At 36.8% G+C, this 26,250-nt stretch overlaps 1 protein-coding gene across 2 annotated transcripts; it reads right to left on the bottom strand.

The window, feature by feature from the left end:
- Positions 1–683: 683 nt before the first annotated feature.
- LOC127646500 (solute carrier family 2, facilitated glucose transporter member 1-like) lies at positions 684–21,920 on the bottom strand. 2 transcript variants are annotated; one of them, XM_052130207.1, is made up of 11 exons: positions 21,579–21,920; positions 10,538–10,633; positions 6,123–6,283; positions 5,359–5,599; positions 4,139–4,301; positions 3,841–4,028; positions 3,282–3,386; positions 2,703–2,804; positions 2,358–2,561; positions 1,789–1,927; positions 684–1,180 (listed from the first exon to the last, which is right to left on the bottom strand). In XM_052130207.1, the coding sequence occupies exons 1-11, from the start codon at positions 21,591–21,593 to the stop codon at positions 1,164–1,166; spliced, it is 1,431 nt and encodes a 476-aa protein (XP_051986167.1). In that variant the 5' UTR covers positions 21,594–21,920; the 3' UTR covers positions 684–1,163. The 2 variants fall into 2 exon arrangements, with proteins under 2 accessions (XP_051986167.1, XP_051986166.1); XM_052130206.1 differs by having other exon boundaries at positions 684–1,927.
- Positions 21,921–26,250: the final 4,330 nt, after the last annotated feature.

Genomic DNA, 26,250 nt, shown 5'->3' with positions numbered 1-26,250 from the left:
TAGGTGGCGATATGCAAAGAAAAATGTGAATCGCCAAAAACAAAAGAAAAAAATGAAAGTGGACATTTATAGAAAAAAGGACTTAATGTATCTGTTTCTCACCAACACCTTTCATATCACTTCTGAAGACTGATGGGTTACTTTTATGCTGCCTTTATATGCTTTTTGGACCTTCAAAGTTTTGGCCACCATTCACTTGAATTGCATGGACCTACTGAGCTGAAATATTCTTCTAAAAATCTTCATTTGTGTTCAGTAGAAGAAAGAAAGTCATACAAATTTGGAAACGGCATGAAAGTGAGTAAATTGCTTTCAATTACCACAGAAAATGTCTTACTCATCCCACAGTTTAAAAAAAGCAAATAAAATACACTGTAACAGAAATCAATTTGCGATGGAACTCTTCATTGAAGGCGCAAAACTGTTATTGCTTTTTCGGTTGTTTTTACAGTATTAGTTTCTGCCACTGACCATGTCAAAGGAGCTGACCAAAGTTGTTTTTAACCCAGAATATTCCTTAAAGGAATGTTCTGTGTATATCCTTGTAGAGTAATTCTAAGAATTTGTATTTCATTTGTAAAAAAATAAAATTATAATAATAATATATATATATATATATATATATATATATATATATATATATATATATATATATATATATATATATATATATATACATTTAAAAGACGTGATTTATCAGAGTAAAATATACGTTTTCAAAAGCAAAAACAGAAGACATATATAGCGAGAAATGACCCTGTAATGTCTTAAAAAATTCTAGCCATGCAGAAGAGTTTAAAATAAAAATTACAGTACATACATGTACAATGTCATATTGTTTCAGCTGGTGACATTATAGGCTGAATTCAAGTTTATTGAGACACTTTTTGCCATTACTTTCAATGACAAAAAGTACCCCATTTTACCTGACTTCACTCTAGATATATACATGCACTCTATTGGTGACAAAGGCCAAGATAATGATGCCCAACATGTGTTTTTTCTGGTTTATGACGATTGACAACAGTGGAGATACAGTTACCTTGAAATACAGTAATGAATTGTCAGTCGCCATGCACAAAAACAGTCCCGTTAGGCCTTGAGAGCAACTGTAGATTTCTATCGTCAATGTTGGGTACGGTCAGGTTACACCTCACACGTCTTTAAAGGGTCAGGTCACCTATAAAAAGAAAATTCTGTCATCATTTACTCACCCTCATTTTGTTTTCTGTAAAACAATTTGGATGCTGCTCTATTTCATACAATGAAAGTGAATGGTGACTTTTTCTGCCTAACATCTCCTTTTGTGTTTTACAGAAGAGAGAATGTCTTATGGGTTAGAAATGATATGAGGATGAGAAAATGATGACAGAATTTTTTGGGGGTGAACTATCCCTTTAACTCTTCCATAGCAAAGCAGAAGTAACAGTTAAGAAAAAATAAAAAAAATAACGCATTCCAACACAAATATGACACATCAAACATATCTTAAAATTATCATCTTTCTGATAAAAGGAATATGATAACTACTCTCACTCCCTGCCTTTCAAGCCCCATGTCTCTCTCATGTTCAGCACTGTTTGTAAAGCCAGAGGCAAGTAAAGGGGGACTAAGAGGTAAGTGCATCCGTGGGAGGGGGGAAATGTTTGATTGACAGCTCAGTGAGCCACTCTCCTCAGTAGTTGCATGCTGAAGTGAGAAAAGAAGGAGGTGGATTCAAAGGAGGAGTTTAGAGTTGAGAGTCCGCCCCCAAGCTATTGAGCTCTTCAGGAGTATGTTTCTCCGCACCTGATGCAGTCTGGCGAAAACCGGCGGAGATTTCGTCGAACGTTCGCCCCTTGGTCTCTGGAACTTTGAAGTAGGTGAAGACGAAGAAGCAAAGCAACAGAATGGTGAAGATGACAAACACATACGGCCCACAGAGCTCCTGTTAAAGCAAGAAAGAGAAATGTTTTTAAAGGGAAATTTCAGCCAAAATTCTAGCATCATTTACTAGCATCACCCTCTTGTTGATCCAAACCTGTTCGTCTTTTTCCATGGAACACAAAATGAGATGTTAAAAGCAGAATGCTAGTGTCTGATATCCTCAGTCACCATTCACTTTCATTGGATCTATTTTCCATATGACAAACGTAAATGGTAACTGAGACATTAGGCCTAATGTCTCGTTTTGTGTTCCACAGAGGAAAGAAAGTCATGCAGGTTTGGAACAACATGAGCTTGAGTAAATGATGGCAGAATTTAAATTTTTGGGTGAATCATTTCTATAAGCCAACCATACAACATTCCTAATCTGATCCCTCTAAATTTGCTCTTATGTGTCCGTTTTCCTGAAACAATTCCCACCGTTCTCTTACCTCCACATATTGGAAGGACATGCCCACAATGAAGTTGGCTGTCCAGTTGGAGAATCCTGCAACAGCAAAAGCAGAGGGTCTCGGGCCCTGACTGAACAATTCAGCCACGATGAACCATGGGATGGGGCCCGGTCCAATCTCAAAGAATGCCACAAATCCAAAGATGGCCACAATGCTCATGTAGGACATCCACTTCCACTGGTCCTGTGAGAGGAAAACGTGACAGAGCAGTCAGATCAACTGTTTTTTGATACTTTGATAACAGTGGTGATTTTAAAAGATCAACAATAAGTAATATATTAGTAAAATACTTTAAAACCAAGACTATGTTGTTTTAGTTCATACCAGTAGGGCGAGAGCGATGGTCATCAATACAGCAGATCCAGCCATTCCCAGCAGCCCCAAAAGGTGCAAAGACCTGCGGCCGGCTCTCTCCACCACAAACAACTACACAAGAATAGTTAACATTATAAAAATATATTTTACATAAGTTATACCTTTATAAATTTACAGTGTACATTAGTGTGATCAGCCATGCCTAATAATCGGCTGATATTTGGCCATTTAGAAAGTATTGCATTGGACAAAATGTAACAGAAGTGTTAGCACTCCCTTGTGTCAGAATAAAGAAATCTGCCAAAAGCTTTGTTTTTTCTTCTTCTTGTTTTTCAAATAAATGAGTGAATTTCAATAAATATTGTATAAAATATTTTTACATTAAAATACAATACATTTTATTTTAGCAATAATTATATATTTGACATTTTATATATTATATGATTTTATTTTATATTAAACCCAGGTTTTTAAATTTCAGGATCAGCCATTGAAAAACTCATATCAGTCAACCACTACAATATTAACTTTTAAAAGGAATGGTTCTGTTAATATATATACATACATATATATATATATATTACTCACCGACACTACAGTGAAAGCAGTGTTGACGACTCCTGCTCCGATAGTAGCATAAACTGGCTGCCCCACTCCTGCTTTCTCAAAGATCTTTGTAGAGTAGTAGAACACCTGCACAATGACATGAGGAAATTAGAGGCTTAGTCTGCGCCAGAGGAAAAGTTTATTGCTCAGAGACTGTTCTTTTGTAGCTCAGGAGACTTGAGTCAGGTGCTTCTCCTAAAATACCTTACAAAATAAATACAAATAGAAACAAATGAGACAATTTTTTGACATAAAGTAAGAGTAAAGAGCTACAAAATGAACATGGAAAGCCTTACAGCTCAGATAATTTGCAAAAATTGGATGAGAAATATTTGAGTTCATACTGAAGTCCCTGTCTTTTGATAACAGACTTTTGTGTCTTGACAAATCTGAGCACAGTTTGAGACACTGTTGGTTTAGGAGAAGCAAGAGCCTTCAACCAAAGTCTCTCTTTGATGTCTATTTAATCTCACTGCACACTAGGAGAAACAACTGATCTAATTTGAGATTTGTATTTCTTTCTGTGTAAATGAGGACTCACTGCATTGATTCCAGACAGCTGCTGGGACAGTTGGAGCATGATGGCTACCAAGATGGGCTGTCTGTAGAGTGGAGAGCGGAACAGTTCCAGAATGTTCACTTTCTTCTCCCTCATCATCTGTCTGCTCTCCTCTTTCATTTCCTGCATGTCTGCGCCCACATCTGTCATTCCACGCAGCTTCTTTAGCACTAAACAGACATAAATATGGTAATTTACATTGAAGAAGGCACTCCACTGCGTCCTCTGCTTGATATATATCTGAAAATGTAGGTCCTGTGTATAATCAGGCTGTGCTCACCTGCTTTGGCTTTGTTCTCCTCATTGCGGATGATGAGGAGGAATCGAGGGCTTTCTGGGCAGAGGGGCAGTAAACAGCATTGCAGCAGTGCAGGGATGAAGGTAAAGCCCAAGAGGAATGGCCACAGGGTGGCATTACCCATGATAACATCCATACCAAAGATCTACACCACACAAACAGAATTGACATCATTACAGACCTCAGACTAAACATAGCAAAATTATGGAGAAAAAAACAAAAGATAAAATATGTGGCTGAAATCGAAGAAACCGCAATGTGTCCAATGGGAATTGCTAGATCAGATGCCAAATACAATTAGTGATAGACCAAAATATCGGCCAAGCCGACATTAGGCCATTTTAAGATAAAGGAATATTCCGGGTTAAATACAAGTTAAGCTCAGTTGGCAGAATTTGTGGCATGATGTTGATTACAACAAAAAAAATTATTTTGTCTCATCCCTCCTTAAAAAAAAAAGAAGAAAAAATAAATAAATATCGAGGTTACAGAGTGAGGCGCTTACAATGGATGTCAATGGGGCCAATTTTTGGAGGGTTTAAAGGCAGAAATGTGAAGCTTATAATTTTATAAAAGCACTTACATTAATTCTTCTGTTAAAAATCTTGTGTTACTTAAGCTGTAAAGTTGTTTAAACTGTCGTTTTTACGGTCGTTTAGGATTTTAGTGTTTACACCTTTATGTCGTCATGGCAACGAAGCTGTAAAATTGGACAGTTTTACACAGAAAATGTTGGTAAGCGATTTTATTACACTAAAATCATGATAACATGCATATTGTGGCTATACTTTTGAAACAGTGAGTATTTTAACGTTTGGCCCCATTCACATCCATTGAAAGTGTTACCCATAATTTAGCATTTGTTTCAAAGAAAAGGAGGGACGAGTGTCACAAATGCTGTTGATTTGAGCTTCACTTGTATTGAACCCGGGATATTCCTTTAATAACAGAGTCCAACCGGCTGATTAAAAGAAGTGTTCATTCCTTCTTGTTTCAATTCTAAAATCTACTGACAACTTTATCATTATAATTATATATATATTAACTAATGGCCTCCCTACTCTCTAGACGCCGGTAATGGCATCTGCCATTCAGTCAACCATTAAACACTATGCTCACAGAAAATAAGCTACAACACTGTGTCTTGCTTAAATATGAGCCATTTTGAGAATTTATTCAAATGTCCAAACATTTAAGAGTACCTGTGCCATGAGGATGCCAGTAACGATGCCCAGCTGATGAAGGGTGCCCAGGGCTCCTCTGAGGGCTGTGGGAGCCACCTCACCCACGTACATGGGCACAAAACCAGTGGACAGACCAGAGTAAAGGCCCACTATGAACCGTCCAATAATCAACATCTCCCAGGAAGCCGCCATCTTAGAGAAACCCATCAATGCTGCGGCAATAAATGCCAGCACATTAGCCATGAGCATAGAGTTCCTCCTAAAATGAGAGAAAGAGGGAATGAGAAAGATAGGGCTAGTTAGAAATATTACCAAACATCGAAACCATCCAATAACCTTTAGTGATCTAGACTGTGAATAATTCACACAGAATAACAAGGTAACAAATGATAATCTTGTAAGCAATTATTATAGCTATATTAAATAGGGATAGTTCACTCAAAAACAAAAATTCAGTCATCTTTTACACAACCTCACATTGTGTCAAACCAGTATGACTTTCTGTCTTCCTTGGAACACAAATGGATATGTTAGGCAGAATGACAGCCTTACACACAATTCACTTTTATTGCATCTTTTCTCCAAAATAATGGTGACTGAAACTTTCTGCTTAATATCTCCTTTTGTGTTTCATGAAAGAAAATCATTCAGTTTTGAAAAAATACAAGGGTGAGTAACTGACATAATGTTCATTTTTGGGTGAACTATGCCTTTAATATTATAGATTATTGTGCACATTTATTGTTGAAGCAACATCAATGGTCACGTTATCTGTGTTTTACCTTCCGAAGCGGTTGACAAACAGCCCGACGGAGAAAGATCCAATGATGCCGCCCACAGAGAAGATGGCCACAGAGAGAGACCACAGGGTGGTCAAGGTTGTTTTAGAGATTGGCTCCTGATATCGATCTCTCCATGTCTCATTGTAGAACGCCTCAATGATCTAAAACACACATACACATTTATCAGTCATTACATAAATATGTCTCAACATTATGACAGACTGCATAATTCAACACTGTCTCAATACCTGTACCAGGAAACATTTCTCATTTAGAATAAACACGATTTTTACATTTTTGTGTTGCCTTTACATTCTTTACATTATAATTTAAGAAAGCAGTTTATCATGTTTCAGTTATATTATATTACTTGACACTCAAACATAAATATGTTCTACTAATATGCTCCTTAGGCTGCAGGTTTATGCTGTAATGAAACATTTTGTCCAGCAGATGGTGCACTGATGTGCTCAGTAACAAGGTATTATGATGGAATAAAGTTGACTGAGGGAGTCAGGTTTCAACAGTATCTCTGCACTAGGTGCTAGTGTTGATAAACACAGAGAGTCCATAGCTAACCCTAATAGCGTCCTGGTTGTTTTAAAAGGAATGTACTCTCACACTTTTTACCAAAAATAAGTTCATTTCTTCTGAATGATCCACTGGTGTCATTATGAAGGTCACCAAGCAAATCATCTGTTACTACTTCCTTTTCCTCTCTCTCTCTCTCTCTCTCTCTCTCTCTCTCTCTCTCTCTCTCTCTCTCTCTCTCTCTCTCTCTCTCTCTCTCTCTCTCTCTCTCTCTCTCTCTCTCTCTCCCTTGCTGTCAGCTGTCTGACACCTCAGGTATGCCGAATGCCCTTTAGTGCATCAGCATCACCTAAATATCAAGCATGGTTCAAGGCATGTGCCTGGGGGCTCGATCACTTATTATACAAACCTGTTACAAAACACTGTGGTGTTTTTTTTTTTTTTATGGAAATGGATACCGATTTGAACAAAAAAACGACTGCCCGATAGCGATATTTTGCCACTTACCTTATTTTGTCATCAGATCACTGTTTTGCTCTGCAATTATGTTTTAAAAATGTACAAAGAGGTGCAAAAAAAATTATTGGATCTGTTAAACACAACACAGGCCAATTTGTTTAAAGAGAGCCACAATAAAAAATAAATAGAAGATAAAAATAAAATTAAAATTTGAAAATTGATTGATGTGAAGATTATTTTGTACTTTGAAACATTTTTGCACTTCAGGAAAAATGGCATCCAGACCGCTAGAGGGTGCCGTTTGCTTACACAATACTGATTGTAGTCTATTTTTAAATGCAGCCTTTCAAGGTTTCGTAATTGCGCAACACCATATTGTGATTTCAGTCATTAAAATCACAATCACAGTCATTACTCATTGATTATTTCAATCATTATTTCTAGATTGTGCATTTGAATTCAAAGAGTTTTTACAAAGTGTTAATTATAATAATAATTAATTATAAATGAACCATAATTTTTTCATATCTGCTTAAACCGATTTGCCGATGGTTTTAATTTGGTCAGTAATTGGCCGATAAATATCGGTGGACGATTAATATTGGTGGCCGATACATCGGTGCATCCCTAGTAAAGATGTAATCTTTAACAAATGTAAATATTTTTAGTAACTCTTCATTCTAATAAGTATTAAACTTTTTAACATGAATAGATTGTTATTCCTCAACCATTTAAATATATATTTTTTCTATTAAATATATATCTTTGTGCTTTATTTAGCATGGATTACTTTTAGTTTTAATCTATTTTATGATTTTCAATGTTTATTATCTGATATATTTTCTGTATGAAGTTTCATGATGAAAGTAATTTGATATGAAATACCTTATCAAAAACACTAAGCACTTCATAGTATATTTAGCAATTTGTGAACCACAATTTTTTTTTTTTGTAGCAAGGTGCAGCAAAAATTAACCTGGTCACAATCCATTCATAGAGGAGTTTCAGGATAGATTAAGTCTTGTAACACAGTATGACTTTGGTGATTTGTGTGTATATCTCAGTAAGGGAAGTTTGTGGACAAGGAGCCCTTGAGGGTGCACTAATCTTATCGAAATGATTATTTTTAGAGAAGGTCTGCATCAAACCCACACAACATGTTGCCCTAGTTGTGGCTCTCCCTCACGTGATAAAACTACTGCTACAACTATTAGCAACGCAAACATGCAACACAAACAAATAGACTGATCGGTGGCAGCTCAGTGGTTCAAAATGTAGGTTAGTAATTAGAAGTTTATGCTAGTTCAAACACTTCATAAACTTTGAGCAGAAATGTAGAGGATGAGTTGTGAACAAAGTTTAATACTTAAAGTTAGGTGTTTTCTCTAACCCAAAATATGAGCAGTATTAATAGTGATGCTTGCAAGTACCTCTAATAAATGACTTCAGCTTGATTATGGAAAAGGTTACAAACAAATCACTCTCTTTTTTATTTATATTAGTAAGCCAGATTCTGCTCAGGGTCTCAAAGCATAATCTATACACTCGCTCCAGTGTCTAAAAGTTAGAAAAGCTTCATTCACAAGACTGGCCCCAAGTCCAACAAACTTTCCCCCGATCTCACTCTCTCTAAATGTCTGAACAACCTGTGCTATGTGCAAAATGACCAACACCATGTCCCAGAGCATAATAGATTTATATTAGATTTAATAAGGTCACAACCTACAAATGATTAGCAGTGAGGTTAGGCAGTTAGGGTTAGGTAAACTGACTTATAATATGTAGATGAAAGGCAAAATGAAGCATTCTAGAGTTAAGTAATAAAGTGGAAAAATAACAGTAAGTCTGCAGTTCTCCAGCACTGAATCCTGCACACAAATCGGCACGTTATTAAACGCAATGACCTTGTATGTGGACTATAGGCAAATTTACTGAATCAATGGATGCATCCAAAAGATGGAAATTGTTGCTTTCAGAGGTTGTATACAGAGTTAGGATGGAAATAAGGTGCATTTCAAACCGTTCTGAAACCAGTGAAAACAGACAGCACACTGGAGTTTAACTCATTCCCCAATTAGGGAGCAAGGGATCATTCTATAGCTTTCCTGTACAGCCAGGAGTATTAATTAAAAGTTCAGTTTCAGGCTAAAGATGATGTTTGGACAACACAACATGTTTGGCAGACATGGGACATTGTTAATCAGTACGTAGATTCAAAATTATTTCATTCAAACTTTTATTTTAACAAGGCTGGCAGTGATTGGATCATGCTAGCATTGCATTGAATCAGACTTATTTATGCTAATTTCTGATGTAATATCTGTAACGTCTCAAAAACATGAATAACCAACACTCCTGGAAAAATAATAAACATAGCTTTGATTTATTTAAAATGTAACATTAAGACGGGTTTAAGCTTGCACATTAGGATCAGTTGTCTTTACTGATAGGACGAAGGAATAATATAAGCGGCTCTGATTGGCCATTGCCGTTTCATTGCTCAACAGACATGTCAGTGATTGGTTAGAATACTCAACCGCTGCAAAAAAAAATTGTAAATATAAACCATTGATGCAACAGGAGAATTGAACACTGTAATAGTCAGTTTTCATGATTACATAATCGTGGCAGCCGTAATCGTAACTGCGATTAGTTTTTGATTAATTGCGCAGCCCTACTATATGTATGTATATATATATATTATTTTTGCAGGAGCTAATAGCTATGAATCAAAAAGGGGAATGGAAACTGCACACAGCAGTCACTCTTGGGTCTCAGTAGGTTAAATTAAGTTTATTTTTCATATACCACTGGCAAATTGTTTTCCTCTTGTGCATAAATCTAACAAAATGTTGTGCCTAATGCTTTAAAAAAAGGAACAATTTGCCAATGGAATAAGAAAAATAAACTTTTTTCAAGCTACATTCTCTGAAAACAAGTCTTACACAATTTTGCTTCTCAAGAAAAGGTATCTTGTTTTAAAGATGTTTATATATCTTTACTGAAAAACATACTGATGATTTTTGCAGCATGTAATTTAACAAGTTGAAAATATGATCAACATGCAATTGAATGTAGCATTTGTGCTATGTATATGTATGTTCACTGACAGACTTGAATTTGGAAACACATTACCATAAATGAGTGAGTAGGTAGCATTCTGATAATATCAAAGTGCAAGGACACATCTGGGACTTTGAGATGAACAGTGAAAAGGTTGTCTCTAAAACTGAAAAGCTCTGTATCAGAATTGTTCAGAATTTGTGAAGAAATCTTTCAAATCTACTTGAGGAATATTAGTGTATTTTTGATCAGAGAACATAAATTGGTACATTCCTATGAGTGACATCTTTAAGGGTGTCACTCATAGTGATTTACGCTGTTGTGTTTAATGCATATACAGTATGTGTGTAGTCTGTGCTCACATTTTGCGGGGCATTGATGACACCTGTGTTGTAGCCAAACTGGAGAGAGCCAATCACAGCCGTCCCCACGGCCAGCATCAGAGGAAAGGTCAGTTGCTGTTGAGGAAATAAAACAGAGATCGATGAGTCATTTTTTGGTACACAATGAAATGTATTGAAAGTCCATTGTCTCTCTCTGTCATTGTCTTAGAAGAACCTCAAAAAAGAAAAGACAGCACATCTGAAAAATACACTCTAAGCATCCTCCTTATTTTTCCTATACTTTGAGGAAATTGGCAGAACTCTTGACTTGAACTCACATCACCCATAAGAGCACCACACATATCAAAGCACCTGCACCAACTGTTAGGCCACAGCTATGATGACCGCAAGCTTCACGCAACTAACAATGGGAACATCCTGTGGGATACTAGACAATGGCCTTGGCAAACAAAGATTTATAAGGGTCCTTTGTCTAAGAATTTTTACTGTATAAAAGGGTAAAAACCAACTGCAACCAAAATATATATTTATGTTCCATCTACTGTATTCCACATTTTTCCACATATTTAACATCAACCCCCTTCCTGCTGGGACATAACAGATTAATATTGCGCAATATAACAAGGATTTCCTTCCCTTTTAATACAATAGAATACATTTTTTTTGCACAAATAACCTGCAGTAAAGTTTTTTTTTTTTTTTTTTTACAATTTCTCAGGTTTGGAAGATATAATTCAATACCTCTAAGGGATCTTAAAGAATTAATAACTTTCCTCATTCAAAAACAAACAATATTTGCTGTTTAGGTCTGAAAATGACTGGATGAAATGTGATGACAACTGTCTGCAATACACAAATCCTTGAAGGTTAAAGGGAACTGAAAGCTCCCTTATTGTGTGGTAATATTGTAGTTTCCTAATATATCAGTGACCATTTTATACTTAGTCTGATTGGGCCAATATTGGAAGTCAATAATACCAGGGCTTACATTGTCCAATTTAAACAGCATACTTTTCTACTATACCAGGTTTTAAAAGTACTATATATACACACATTGATGACTTAATTATAGACATATTGTAGATACTGTATAACTAATTATAAACTTAATGATATACCTTTAGTATGAACACTTTTCATACTTTAAAATAAGTCTTCATATGGATTAAGGGCCATCCAAATACAATAATTATTGGCTAGCATATAGGCCAAAATGTCATTATCTGTGCATCGCTAACTGTAGTAAAGAAAACGTACATAGTAATGCACTTTGACTTTATTTGTATTCAGCATTAACCACCCACATTAGGTTGATATCTGAGTGGAAGTCTCTTAACCTGAAACAAGTTTCCTGGAGACTGCAGAGACCAAACTTGAACTTGTGAAAAACTGTAATAGAAGTCTGTGGGAGAATTTATGGAAACATTTCTTGTAGTTTACTGAGAATGAGTACCTAAAAATAAATGGTTTGCATAAGGCCAGCAGTTAGTACTGTCATTGTCCAGGCTCCTGTTATTTCAGAAATCACTGAATTGGATTAATCCCACAAAAAGGCTTGGATAGACATTTTCTTCCACATGCCGTGAAGCTACCCATCCATTCCAGCATGGCCACTTTAAAACCTGTTTGCCAATGCCACAGAAAAAAGCTGAACACTAGTAGGGCAAATTGTGTTTAGTTCATTTTTTTTTCTCCCCCTTTTCTCCCCAATTTGGAATGCCCAAGTCCTTGTGGTGGCGTAGTGACTCAATGCCTCAATCCAGGTGACGAAGGACGAATCTGAGACACGGAGACATAGCGCGCGTGGAGGCTTTACGCTATTCTCGGCGGCATCCACTCACAACTCACCATGCACCCCACCGAGGGTAAACCACATTATAGCGACCACGTGGAGGTTACCCCATGTGAATCTACCCTCCCTTGCAACTGGGCAAAGTTGGTTGATTAGGAGACCTGGCTGGAGTCACTCAGCATGCCCTGGATTCGAACTCATGTCTCCAGGTGAGGTTGTCAGCATCTTTACTCACTGAGCTACCCAGGCCCCCCTGGTGTTTAGTTCTTTGTTCAAAGAAGCACATGACCATATCAACATAATTCAAGTCTTTGACAGCTTTACAAATATGAAAGTTGAAGAGCTTAAGCCTAGATAATGCCATTGCATCACTAGATTGTGAGCCTCAAGCACACATTCTACTCTACTGTAACTTAAATGTGCAGTATGTACACTGATCAGCCACAACATTAAAACCACTGACAGGTGAAGTGAATCATATTTATTATCTCTTTACAATGGCACCTTTCAAGGGGCGGGATATATTAGGCAGTATGTGAACAGTCAGTTCTTGAATTTCTTGTGTTGAAAGCAGGAAAAACTGGCAAGCGTAAGGATCTGAGCGACTTCGACAATGGCCAAATTGTGATGGCTAGAAGATTGGGTCAGAGCATCTCCAAAACGGGAGGTCTTGTGGGGTGTTCCCGGTATGCGGTAGTTAACACCTACCAAAATTGGTCCAAGGAAGGACAACCGGTGAACCGGCGACTGGGACAGAACCCAAGGCTCATTGATGTGCATTGGGAGTGAAGGCTAGCCCGTCTGGTCTGATCCCACAGAAGAGCTACTGTAGCACAAATTACTGAAAAACGTAATGCTGGCCATGACAGAAAGGTGTACACAGAGCATTGCAGCTTACTCCGTATGGGGTTAGACTGCTTAGAGTGCCTATGCTGACCCCGTCCACTGCCAAAAGCACTTCCAATGGGCATGTGAGTTTCAGATGGCCTGGTCTGATGAATCACGTTTTCTTAAGATCATGTGGACGGCTTGGTGTGTGTGCATCGTTTACCTGGGTAAGAGATGGCAACAGGATGCATCATGGGAAGAAGGCAGGCCAGCGGAGGCAGTAAGATACTCTGGGTAATGTTCTGCTGGGAAACCTTGGTTGGGTCCTGGCATTCATGTGGTTGTTCCTTTGAAAACATACCACCAACTTAAAGATTGTTGCAGACCACGTATACCCCTTCATGACAACGGTATTCCCTGATGTCAGTGGCCTCTTTCAAGCAGGATAATATGCCCTGCCACACTGCAAAAATTGTTCAGGAATGGTTTGATGTACAACACAAAGAGTTCAAGGTGTTGACTTGGCCTCCAAATTCCCCAGATCCCAATCTGATTGAGCATCTATAGGATGTGCTGGACCAATCCGATCCATGGAGGCCCCACCTCGCAATATACAGGACTTAAAGGATCTGCTGCTAACGTCTTGGTGCCAGATACCACAAAACATCATCAGAGGTCTTGTGGAGTCCATGCCTCAATGGGTCAGAGCTGTATTGGTGGCACGAGAGGGACCTACATGATATTAGGCAGGTGGTTTTAATGTTGTGGCTGATCTGTGTATTTTTTGCGCTGATCCACACATAATTGCAAATACACTCACTGAGCACTTTATTCTGAACATCTGTACACCTAATTATTCATGCGATTATCTAATCAATCAATCATGTAGATACGGGTCAGGAACTTCAGTTCAAATTTACATCAACCATCAGAATGGGGAAAAAATGTGATCTCAGTGATTTTGACCATGGCATTATTGTGGGTGCCAGACGGGCTGGTTTGAGTCTTTCTGTAACAGCTGATCTCCTGGGATTTTTACTCACAACAGTCTCTAGAGTTTACTCAGAATGGTGCCAAATACCAAAAACATCCAGTGAGCGGCAGATTGATGAAAGAGGTCAACGGCTAATGGCCAGACTGGTTCGAGCTGACAGAAAGACTACTGCAACTCAGATAACCACTCTGTACAACTGTAGTGAGCAGAATAGCATCTCAAAATGCACAACACATTGAACCTTGAGGCTTGTAGTTGTCTGTGCACATTAAGCTGGTATAAAAGAAAATATTTTACAATCGAAAACATTACACACTTCACCTTTAAAAAAGTTGTTCTCCGAGCTAAAAGTTGCTTTAAATGGCATGCTGTTCATATTAGAGCTAGTATTTAGTATGCTGTCTGTCTCCATGAGATTGTAAACAAATCCTCTCCAGTCAGAATTTTTTTATGTGCCTGAATTACTCCACTATAAACAGTACCGATGAGAAAGAGACTAGTTTTAGAAAAAAGTTGTGCTTTGAATGTGTGTACTCCTTTAATTTTCTACACACATGCGTACACTCTTCTGCCCAAAACGCAAGAGCTGAAAAGGGGTGGGAAGTGGACACACCTTTACTACATTCACAGAGCAAACAAACTTTATAAAACAATGCAACAAGTTCATGACTAGGCTGTTTAGCAAGTCCTGGAACTGGATGATACATTTACACACACAAACCCTGTGAGAGGTCGAATGAGAGATTTTTTTAAACATTCGTTCAACAGTTTATGAACTTAATATCTTCAGTCAAATGGATCATTTATTTTGTACGGTTGCTTTTTACAATTACATTTGATAACCCATACATATGAAAAGGCAATAAACAGTAGCCTTGTCCAAGCCAACTTCCCAGAGAAGTTAACTTCATCCTTCCTACAATTGAAACATTCATTCTAATAGCAAACAGAGTTTAGAGCAAAGCCAAGAAAAGTGTCTGTATCTCTTTTAGAAAGATGAAAGCTTCGAGAACTCTCTAAATATGGAAGTTTTGACGTCTTACTCGAGGGAAGGGCGTACGTTTAGCTATGAAACATTCCTCTGACAGATTCCTGCCTTTACCCTGTATTACTAAGCAGACATGTCTAGTTACAAGACTTTCAATGGATACTTGCTCACAACATAAAGTCAACACAACACAACTACATTAATACAAAACATAAGGATATCTACACTGTAAAAGTAGATATGTGTTCCCTTAAAGAGATATTTCCTTATATCTGATTTGACTCTAAAATTACTTTTCTTGGTGTATTCAGGTATTAGTTTTGACTTAATAACACCAGTTAATTTAGATCACATGAAGTACATTCTTAAGGTTATTTGACAAAATGTTTACAGTGTAGAGTGGGATAAGCTTCAACAAATCATGCATAACAAAAATACACACATGTTTGCAAAGTTTACAATGTGTGCTGTAATAATATTTACGGTATTGGGCAGGCTAGAAAATTAAGTGACATTACACTACATCAGAATAGTGTATTATAGATATTTGTAGCTTTATCATTCTCTCTCTTTCTCTGAATACTTGACGGTCACACCATAAACAGTCACGCATTGCACATTTACTGTTGACTTGGAGACAGACAAACATTTGTGCTCCCAGCACACATATTGTGACTTGTCTTTTCATTGTGTGTCAACATATTAGGCTATGGGTGAAGGTTATTTCATAGACTTTTAATGCTTTATTTATTATAATATCAATATGCAAAGGACTGTATATATGTGCAATATAATATGATGCATTTTTGTACACTGATAACAGTCAAACATGGACAGCCATTTTTATATTTTAAGAGCAAAAATGATTATAAACATCTGTATTTGCAGGTTATTAGAGCATCTGTAAATGCTAGTGGACCCAGCTTTGTTGGTGAAACCAAACTAGCATGCAAATAAACTTACTATTCACTAAAAACCTCAGAGGGTTTTTATTTTTTTATTTTGGGCCCTTCAGATTTACGTAACAAATTTGAGCCAATCTCCACACTGCTCAAGAAATCGAAAGGTTATCTGAGATTTTGGAATCCAGCTGATGCCAAGTATGTGTATTTGTGTGCATACGATAGTGTGTACACTGTAAAAAGTGAAAATGTGTTGTTGTTACCTTTAGGAGCTATTTCTACCTGATCTGACCCTGTAAAACATTGGACAGTGTGCACTCTACATACACATAATAAACTAGGTGCAATAACACTCAAAACTAAAAATTACCACCTTAACGACAGCAATACCATTGTAAGTACCTTAACATTACTGCCTCATTAACACCAATAAAAACCAATGGTGTGAAGATCTACTGTATATCTTTATCTAATCAACTCTACTACTTTTAGTGCTTATGTGTGTATGCTTTTGTCTTTCAGAAGGTATTGAATGAAACTATTTGTTGACGCTCAACAGGGAACATGACAGCATAAAAGCAACTACAAAGGACTACAAAAACCAAAACAGGAAACAGGAACTAAACTAAACTTCAAAATAACAGTACAAAAACAAAAGACAACAGGGAACGTGACAGCATCCAATTATCTTGTGTGTGGGCTCGTTTGAAAGATAATTGCTCCTCTAAGTAATGGTATGACTTAGTTACAATTGAAAGTGTGGCATATGAGCAACACCTGTTTAAATGAATAACAAAATATCAAAGAAACACTTTTCAAGCACTTTGCATATACATTTGATGAACTACACCTGTGGTTCCTCTATTAGTACCATCCATGTGAGCTTTTATTATGTATGCAATTAAATTCATACCAAATTGTAAGTGTCAAAATACATTAAGGGGGCATTTGGGCCAGGAACATGAGGTAGAAAAGCTGTTACTGAACTGTCTGGAGAGTACTCAATAGAGGAGCTTACGCTGCAATATAGACAAAGATGTATTTTTGCTTCTCTCTCTGTCTCCCTACCTCTCAGGGTGATGCAATGACTGGCACATCTTCTTATTCTAGCCTCTTTCTGTGAGGTTCTACTGTTAATTGAGTTTTACTTGTATTGAACCCAGAATATTCCTTTAACATCCCAGTTTATGTAATCTGCAGTACATGACCTCAACTAAAGCCCTGCCCTCCCTATCAAACATTTGGCATTAACAATTGCACCACTGCATAGATTTGGCCTTGATTTTTCAAGGAAATGTATTACTGCCATAACACATTAGATTCTATCATTCCATAATCCTGCTTTGCTTAGAAATCCCTTATTAGTGCTCATTAGGATGAATCGACAGTAACATACTCGGGAAGCAGTCATGCACTGGTGAAAATAAAGAAGGTCTGTCTTCAGAAAGAAACATTTCATTAAGCTCAAGCCAATTGACAAATTTGGTTTAAAATCAGGTTTCATCTTTATCAAAAGCTCAGAATGTCAGTTTCCTTGCCAACTGTGTTTTTCGCTCAAAGCTTGTTAGTTCTACTTGATAAAGTATAGGTCAACTGTACACCTGCCTCCAATTACATGATTTTGCAGATGCTCATAATTTTTTTCAGGATCTGAGCCATTTTTTTAAAGCTTTACCCCTGTTTTGCAAAGACAAGGTGGCTGGAGAAAGAGAGAGAGTGGCCTCCCTGCAAACATAGGGCATGTGACATAACCTGACAGGTGACTGACAGGTGTTGTTCTGCTGCCTAGTCACACAATACACAGGTGACAAATGCTCTTTAGGATAATCTTTTTTTGTTCTTTTGAGCCTTCAGAGGTACATACACAACCAGCTTTTGTTAAAGTAGTCTTGGAAATATCCAAATATGCCTGTTCAATTGTCAGGCATAACATATAAACCTCACCCACAAAGTCACACGTTTTTTAAATATCAGAATCTGGTTTGGTATGAAAAGCTGAAGCACGAGGGATGTCTTATTACCAAACAACACATGTGCACGCTTCTTTGGCATTAGTCAGGCACACGACTGTGTGTGTTAAGTTGAATTAACAATTTTTGAGTAGACACAACTTAACACTTTAAAGTCAACTTAACATGTTAAGTTGCCATTGTACAAATGTGTATAAAGCACTTAAATTAAATTAGCAAGTGTATTTGCAACCTAAACTCAAAAACATATGTTCAATCAACTACAGCTAAGGTCAGAAGTTTACATACACTTAGGTTGAAGTCATTAAAACTAATTTTTTAACCATTCCACAGATTTTATATCAGCAAACTTCTTTGTGCATGACACAAGTAATTTTTCCAACAATTGTTTACAGACAGATTGTTTTACTTTTAATTGTCTACATCACAAATCCAGTGGGTCAGAAGTTTACATAAGAAAACTGTGCCTTTAAGCAGCTTGGAAAATTCCAGAAAATTATGCCAAGCCTTTAGGCAAGTAGCCAATTAGATTCTGATAGGCTAATTGGAGTCAACTGAAGGTGTACCTGTGGATGTATTTTAAGGCCAACATTCAAACTCAGTGCCTCTATGCTTGACATCATGGGAAAATCAACAAAAATCAGCCAAGACCTCAGAAAAAGAATTGTGGACCTCCACAAGACTGGTTCATCCTTGGGAGCAATTACCAAATGCCTGAAGGTACCACATTCATCTGTACAAACAATAGTACACAAGTATAAACACCATGGGACCAAGCAGCCAACCGCTCACGAATGAGATGCATTAAGTCTCCTAGAGATGAATGTAGTTTGGTGCAAAAAGTGCAAATCAATCCCAGAACAACCACAAAGGACCATGTGAAGATGGAACAGGTAGACAAGTATCTATATCCACAGTAAAACGAGTACTATATTGACATAACCTGAAAGGCTGCTCAGCAAGGAAGAAGCCACTGCTCCAAAACCGCTATAAAAAGCCAGACTACAGTTTGCAAGGTTTCACATGGGAACAAAGATCTTACGTTTTGGAGAAATGTCCTTCGATGAAAGAAAACTTTAACTTTTTGGTCATAATGACCATTGTTATGTTTGGAAGAAAAAGGGTGAGGCTTGCAAGCCGAACAGTGAAGCATGGGGGTGGCAGCATCATGTTGTGGGGGTGCTTTGCAGCAGGAGGGACTGGTGCACTTCACAAAATAGATATTCATGAGGATGGAAAATGATGTGGATATATTGAAGCAACATCTCAAGACATCAGCCTGGAAGTTAAAGCTTGGTTGCAAATGGGTCTTCCAAATGGACAATGACCCCAAGCATACCTCCAAAGTTGTGGCAAAATGGATTAAGGACAACAAAGTCAAGGTACTGGAGAGGCCTACAATCCTGACTAATTTACACCAGTTCTGTCAGGAGGAATAGGCCAAAATTCATGCAACTTATTGTGAGAAGCTTGTGGAAGGCTACCCAAACCTTTTGATCCAAGTTAAACAATTCAAAGTGTATGTAAACGTCTGACCCACTGGGAATATGATAAAAGAAATAAAAACATAAATAAATAATTCTCTCTACTTTTATTCTGACATTTCACATTCTTATAATAAATTAGTGTTACTAACTGACCTAAGACAGGGAATGTTTTATACGAATGTCAGGAATTGTGAAGTTTTAAAGGTGAGTTTAAAGGTATTTGGCTATGGTGTATGTAAACTTCTGACTTCATCCGTACATTCGGTGCCAGGTAACATCACACCATTTATCGCAAGATCTTCCATACTAAGAAATGTAAATTACTTTGAATCAAAACACATGTCAGATGAACAATATCACCTTAAATGTTGCCCCAACTAGCTTAACAAAAGTTGTCTGAACAAACTATTAAATATTGAAAAAATTTGCTGATTTGCCAGCTCCTGACACGTATTGCGGTATGTATAAATGTGTATGTTTATTGGTATAGGTATATTTACTGTTGCTGTTTTCATCATAACTGTTAGTGAATGGTTGTGTGGTGATGTTCAGAGCTAATCTTTTTACGTAATGATGTTTGTTGACTGTCACTATTACTGAGGTTTGTGTGTCAAATGTTGAGGTCTATGTGCCTCCCTGACTAGATATCACATGCTGCATTTGCTTTGCAAGATGCTCGTCCATTTTTATGTTCAATGTTACAACAAAAGTTGTACTGTGTGTACTTCACATAAAGTATAAAGCACAACAGTACTGAAAAAACACGTTTAATTATTTAATTGATTATATTTATTTATTTGAGATACATGACATAAATCAAACATACATAAAAATGAGCTGCCATAAAATGTTACCCTAAATTAACTTGTCTGGGCTTACAGTGCAGCTGGATTTAATTTTAGGCAACTTTTTATTAAATTATAGGTGCTTTTGTTGCTAATTGAAATAGAGAATGCATTCCACAAATTTCTGTCAAGCACTGATGTTCAACTTTAAGACAAACTTTTTTATGTCTTCTACTGCAAAGGGCAAAAAAAAAAAAGAAGGATGGCATAAAGCCACTGAGTTCAGAGAATTGGGAAGACATTTGATTTATCAAGGCTGATCACACATCTGAGGTTAGGTTAGCCATGTATAACAGCCCACAAGTCACGTATAAGTCTCTAGCTCAGTATTAGTCACTGGTTTGGAAGGTGCCCACAACAAACATCAAGAGACAGATGGAGCTTTTCTAAATGAGTGATAATGCTAATTTTTTTAAGAGGCTACCTATATATATATATTTACCACTTATTCAGACTAATACACACAATATCTTATCATATACTTAATTGTATATCTACAAATGTAATATTATATACTTAAATGTGCCATGCTTGTAATTACCTAATGGCTGATATTTGTAATAAACCACTACAAATTGTTAATACATGTATTATTATAATATTATTATTACACAAAATTATAAGCAAACAGTTAAAGAAAGGCTGGCAACCAAAGACAATATACCGGTATGAGGTGGGCACGTACACCACGATTCTCTCAGCTGTATATCTTATTAGCATTTTTGGCGTCATATGCGCAGTGATGCTCAAAAATGCTGTTAAAGGGCAGTTCGCTATTATATGAAACACTGATATTTACCTGAAAATCACTAACTACCTACCTAGACAACACCTAGGCAGTCATTACAGCCAGAGAACGCGCATACGGACAACCAGCGATGCCCAAAAATGCTGTCTAGGCGGCTCGCTAGGTTATGAGACAAAGCCCTAAACAAACGAGTTCCCGGCATTGACTGACGAAAACCACCAACACCAGATAGTCTTTGGGGAACTTTAACGCAGTGATGTGACCAAATCACATATCAGTTCTCCGTGTGACTACTCTCCACATGTGATACGTGTTTATTTTGGGTCAATTGTTACTAAACGAGTTAGACAACTTTATGAAGCTCGAGATGAGGGCTCGCGAGCTATGGGTCTACACACACATTTACAAAAAAAAGTAAATTCCCCCCCCCCCCCAGGTAATGTATTTCTCTCTTTGTTTCAGTATTATTGCATTTTTAATGAAAAAAAAAAGTTTTTTGAGTTACCTTTTCTCCCTCCATCGTGTCTTGTCAAAAAATTCGATGACGTCCCGACGCGCGTTACCTCAAATAAAATGTCTTCTGTTGTCCTCGGTTTTCCTCAAAATAGCCACACACATGTAAATAAGAAAATTAAAATAAATAATAAATAAGTTAATAAATAAATAAAACTTCGCTGAGTTGGATGTAGCCTTGTAAATGCCTTCAGATATATCTCATGAGCTCATAATTCTAAACTCTCTGAAAAAAGTTCTCCTTCTTGTCTTTCTTATCTGGTCTATTTCTACAGAACCGGTGTTATCAGCAGGACCAGGTGAGTCTGAGACGGTGTCCGTCTGCGGTCGACGATTTATTAAGAATGACGCAACAATGTCGGGTGTGAAGGAGGTTTGGACTGACACCTGCTCTGTGATTGGCTACCCAGGAGTGACGACATAAGGGCGCGCACTCCTACATCTAACGAGTATCAATTTTAAAAATACTTCTATATATCTGATAAGATTAACCATGTCACGATTCTGTTGGGAGACAGTGATGAGTTAGAATGAGTTTGTTCTTTGAAGAATTAATTATTATTGTTTTGTTTTTTAAGGAATGTTTCCTAAAACCCCAGTGATACCATATTATTTTTTGAAATGCTACTGAAATTGCTTGATAATAATCATTTGTAGATTAGAATTCTAACAGAATTCTAACTTGCTAAAAATAAATGCTTAAATAATTTTACTGCATTATTATTATTATTATTATTATTTATATAGTGATATCTTTTAACATACAGCAATTTAAGTGGTGATTATTTTTTTAATTAAATTTTAAGAATGTATTTAGAAAGACCCTGCAATTTTTTAGGAAAGAGCATGTGAGCCAAATGCTGACCTTTAAAAAAAAGTTTTGCTTTGTTATTTTTAAGCATTCAAGGAAGTGTGTAAGAAGAGGGAGTGCAAAAAGAAAAATAAAACAACCTACAACTGTTTGCATAATCACAATAGAAGAGAAAAAGATGGTAAAATTGCTTTGTTCCAAAGACCTTTCATGTCTTATTCCTTTGAAATCTAATAAAAACAATAGTAAGTTACTGGTGGGACAAATAAGTCTGGGTACAGCATGAAGGACTTCAGGAAGGAGCAGCAGAGCAGTGAGCTAATGGAGATTAATACAGATGCCAATTGTAAAAAAAAAAAAAAAAAAAGATCACCCTACCAATTTAGAATAGCTGACCTTTTTTTTTTTTTTTTTTGCAATGGACATGTACAAAGCACATTAGATTGCAAATACTTTTCACTAGTTTAATTTATGTAAGTTTTTTTATTTACTGTATATGTACTTTTTTATTTTATTTGGCTAGACACATTTTTATAATGTATCAAAATAAATATATTTATAATGTGTTCAAAAAATAAAACCCTTCACACCTGAAATAATTATTAGAGTTACAATATGGCAGGATCAGATGTTCAAAGACATGTCCTGGCAAGAGAGGAAACAGATGTCCAGTTATCTATGTGCTGGGCGAGCTACCTAAAAGTGCCAAGTGACTTTAGGACCCGGGATACTGGATCAGTGATTAAACCACAAGATTTGTAGTCACATTGAAGCAGTATTTGGAGAGAAGCTCAAAGACCGATTGTGTCCCTATGTCTCTTTTCTACATAAAATTAATTTAGGATCGTGGGAAAATGCAAGAGATAAGAGAGGGGGTAATATGTAACAACTCATTACAACACACTGGTTTTGTTTAAACTGGTGGGGAAATATCTGCTTATCGCACAAGCAAAGGGAAGCAAAATAATCAACCAGCAAGAGCAGGAAACATCCACGCATTCGAACAATAATCAAAACTACACAAATGAGAAAAGACTGACACATGGTAGAAAAAAATATGCACCTTTTGTCTCATTGTTAAATTCTTTTGATATTCTAAGAAAAACAAAAACAGACATTTGTGAACAATCGACGATGGATGTTCTAAAATCGGCAGACATTGTGACGTAAAAAAAATAAGCATGGCAGCTTTAAGATGTTCGTCATTTCAATAGTTTGGAGGCGCATGAAGTAAACCAAGCACAGAAAGAACTACAGGAAGACAAATAAAACAAATAACAAATAAAAATATTAGCATGAGAATACATTTAAATGTATAAACTTCAGCATAACCGATTTTAAAGGAACAGTTCACCCAAATATACAAATCCTGTTATTTCTGTCTTCATGTTGTTTCAAACTCATATGACTTTCTTCCGCAGAACTCAAAAGGAGTTATTCTGAAGAATGTTTATGCGGCTCTTTGCTATACAATGAAAGTAGCAGTGACCAATGTTTGTTACGCTTTAAAAAGGACAGGGGTGAATATTACTTGAATTATATTCTTTAATTTGGATCTGTGGACATCTAACTATAAATCAAAATGACAGAGTGAATACTGCATGTTGCAGAACCGAAATTTCAACATTCCACAGCCAACTGCTAATAGTACTTCTATTACTAAAACATGTAGACATAAATAAAGTAGTATTCCACAAAACTGAAACAAAGTCACACTTTGGACCCACTTTGTATTAGATATCTTTAAATACTATGTACTTAAGCATTTATTACAATGTAAATACTCGTTATTGCATTATATTTTCATTTAAAGTACCTGCATAAATAAATTACACTTAAATACACTGTTAACCTTACCCCAACCTAACCCTATCACAAACCTTTCCCTAAACCTTAACCCCTAAACCCTAACCTTACCATCCCAACCAAAACCTACCCATGCCGCAACCTCAGTAGCACCAAATGTGAATCTTTATTATGAATTTTGCAGAACAACATGTAGTTATTATGTATGTTAATGTAAGTACATAGTGGTTAAGCACCCATCACAAGGATGTTAAATCCATGGCTTTTTGTTATTTATGTTGCAACCATCATGTGTAGTCACATGTACTTTGAATAGCATGATGACAGATCAGCAAAATTTTTGGATACAACATTTTGTGTTAGTCATCCATATGACTGTTTCATTTTGGACTTCCTTTTGGAGGCAAGATGCAGTGGTGTGTTGGCCCCATTCATTAAAACACCATAGTGAATCTGTCGAAGGCTGAACAAATAGCCATACACACTCTTGACAGGTTTTGTGGACTTCTGCACGTAAGGGGCTAACAAATGTGGGCTTTAGTTCCACTAATGTGCTTAGAGGGCAATTTCACTCATTCCATAGTGTGTAACAATCGCACCAACTAGCAACCATTTCCGCTATGTACTTTATTCAAAATGGGGAAGTTTGGTTAAGGAGAGCTGTGAATTTCTTGGAATCTTAATACTGTAAGTATGTTTACAGTCTTAAGTAAATAAAAGCACTCAGCTTTACATGAACCTCAGCTCACATTTCATCCTCTCTGTCAAACAACAGAAGGTCAACACTAGATTTTAACATTTTGTGAAGAAAGTGTGAGTGGTGCCTGCCCATGCAAAAGTCATAGCCATGATGCTAGTGTGTTGTAGGTGATTGCCAGGGCATTTCTATGCAGTTACTAAAGTGTTCTGTGTGTTTTTTAGCCTGTTGCTATGCGGTTGCTAGGGTGTTCTGTGTGGTTGTTTACTGGACCATGTCAAAAGAGCCCAGCCTTCTATGATATTCAGGTCCCAAGGTATGACTTGTGTCCCTCCTTCAATGTAAGTCTATGAGTTTTAGCCTGTTATATCATCCATCAGGCGAAAAATGAATGATGCTGTTATCAAGAATATTTTCAACATCAAGATGTAATGTTTTTACTTTGGTAATACCATATTGACACACTCTAAAATAGGTGTTTGGGTTTTTGGTAAGACCACCCCTACATTTTTAAAGTCCTAGGATGCCCTGCATGTTTGAATAAGGAAACTGGGCAAATCTTACGACATCATGTTACAATGACAAATAATCACACCTTGCATCCAATCGGGTGTTTTTTCTTCAACTATGCAAGAATACGCAGTCTTGGGACCCTCACAGGTTGAAGGTCAGGTCTTCGGGGGAACACAAACACAAACACAAACACTACAAAGAGGAGATTTATTGCAAAACAATGTCCAAAGGTCTATTTCACATCTCCAAGAGAGGGTGTCTAGAAATACATAGTGGAATAAGACATGGAAACATATCTGTCAAAATATATTCTGTCTACTAATTCTAATTAAATCTAAAATATGTGTCTATATCATTACATTCAGAATAAGCTTCAGTATAATGAATGTGGTTTCAGTGCTGGATTTTAAAAAGTGTGCAAGTCAGCATGATTGCAGTTAATAAGGAATGTTATGCAACAGAAATGAAAATGTCCAGGATGTATGATGCATGCATAAATGTGCATCAGGGTGTTCCTCACTTGACCTTTTACCCCCCAGCCATATCACTTATTCATTGTTGAGACACTCAGGAAAACAAATATAGAGTTTAGTTAGCAATCAGGTGTTAATGACCAAGAAGTGGTTCTGATATGTGTTTGGAACACTTGTGTTAAAACTGCAATGTCAAACCAGAACTCTAAGATCAGTTCTCACAAATAACATTTGAGAGAATCCTTAATAACAGATTTTTATTAGGTATTAGATTCACACAGACCGCAGGGCGAGCATCCCCTGCTGACCTCCCTAATACCATATCATGCCATAAATAGCGCAGTTCAGAGATTGCATTTTTCAA

This window comes from Xyrauchen texanus, chromosome 7, assembly GCF_025860055.1.
Source record: "Xyrauchen texanus isolate HMW12.3.18 chromosome 7, RBS_HiC_50CHRs, whole genome shotgun sequence".
In the NCBI taxonomy this organism is placed as follows: Eukaryota; Metazoa; Chordata; class Actinopteri; order Cypriniformes; family Catostomidae; genus Xyrauchen; species Xyrauchen texanus.
This window is presented reverse-complemented; position numbering and strand designations above follow the sequence as displayed.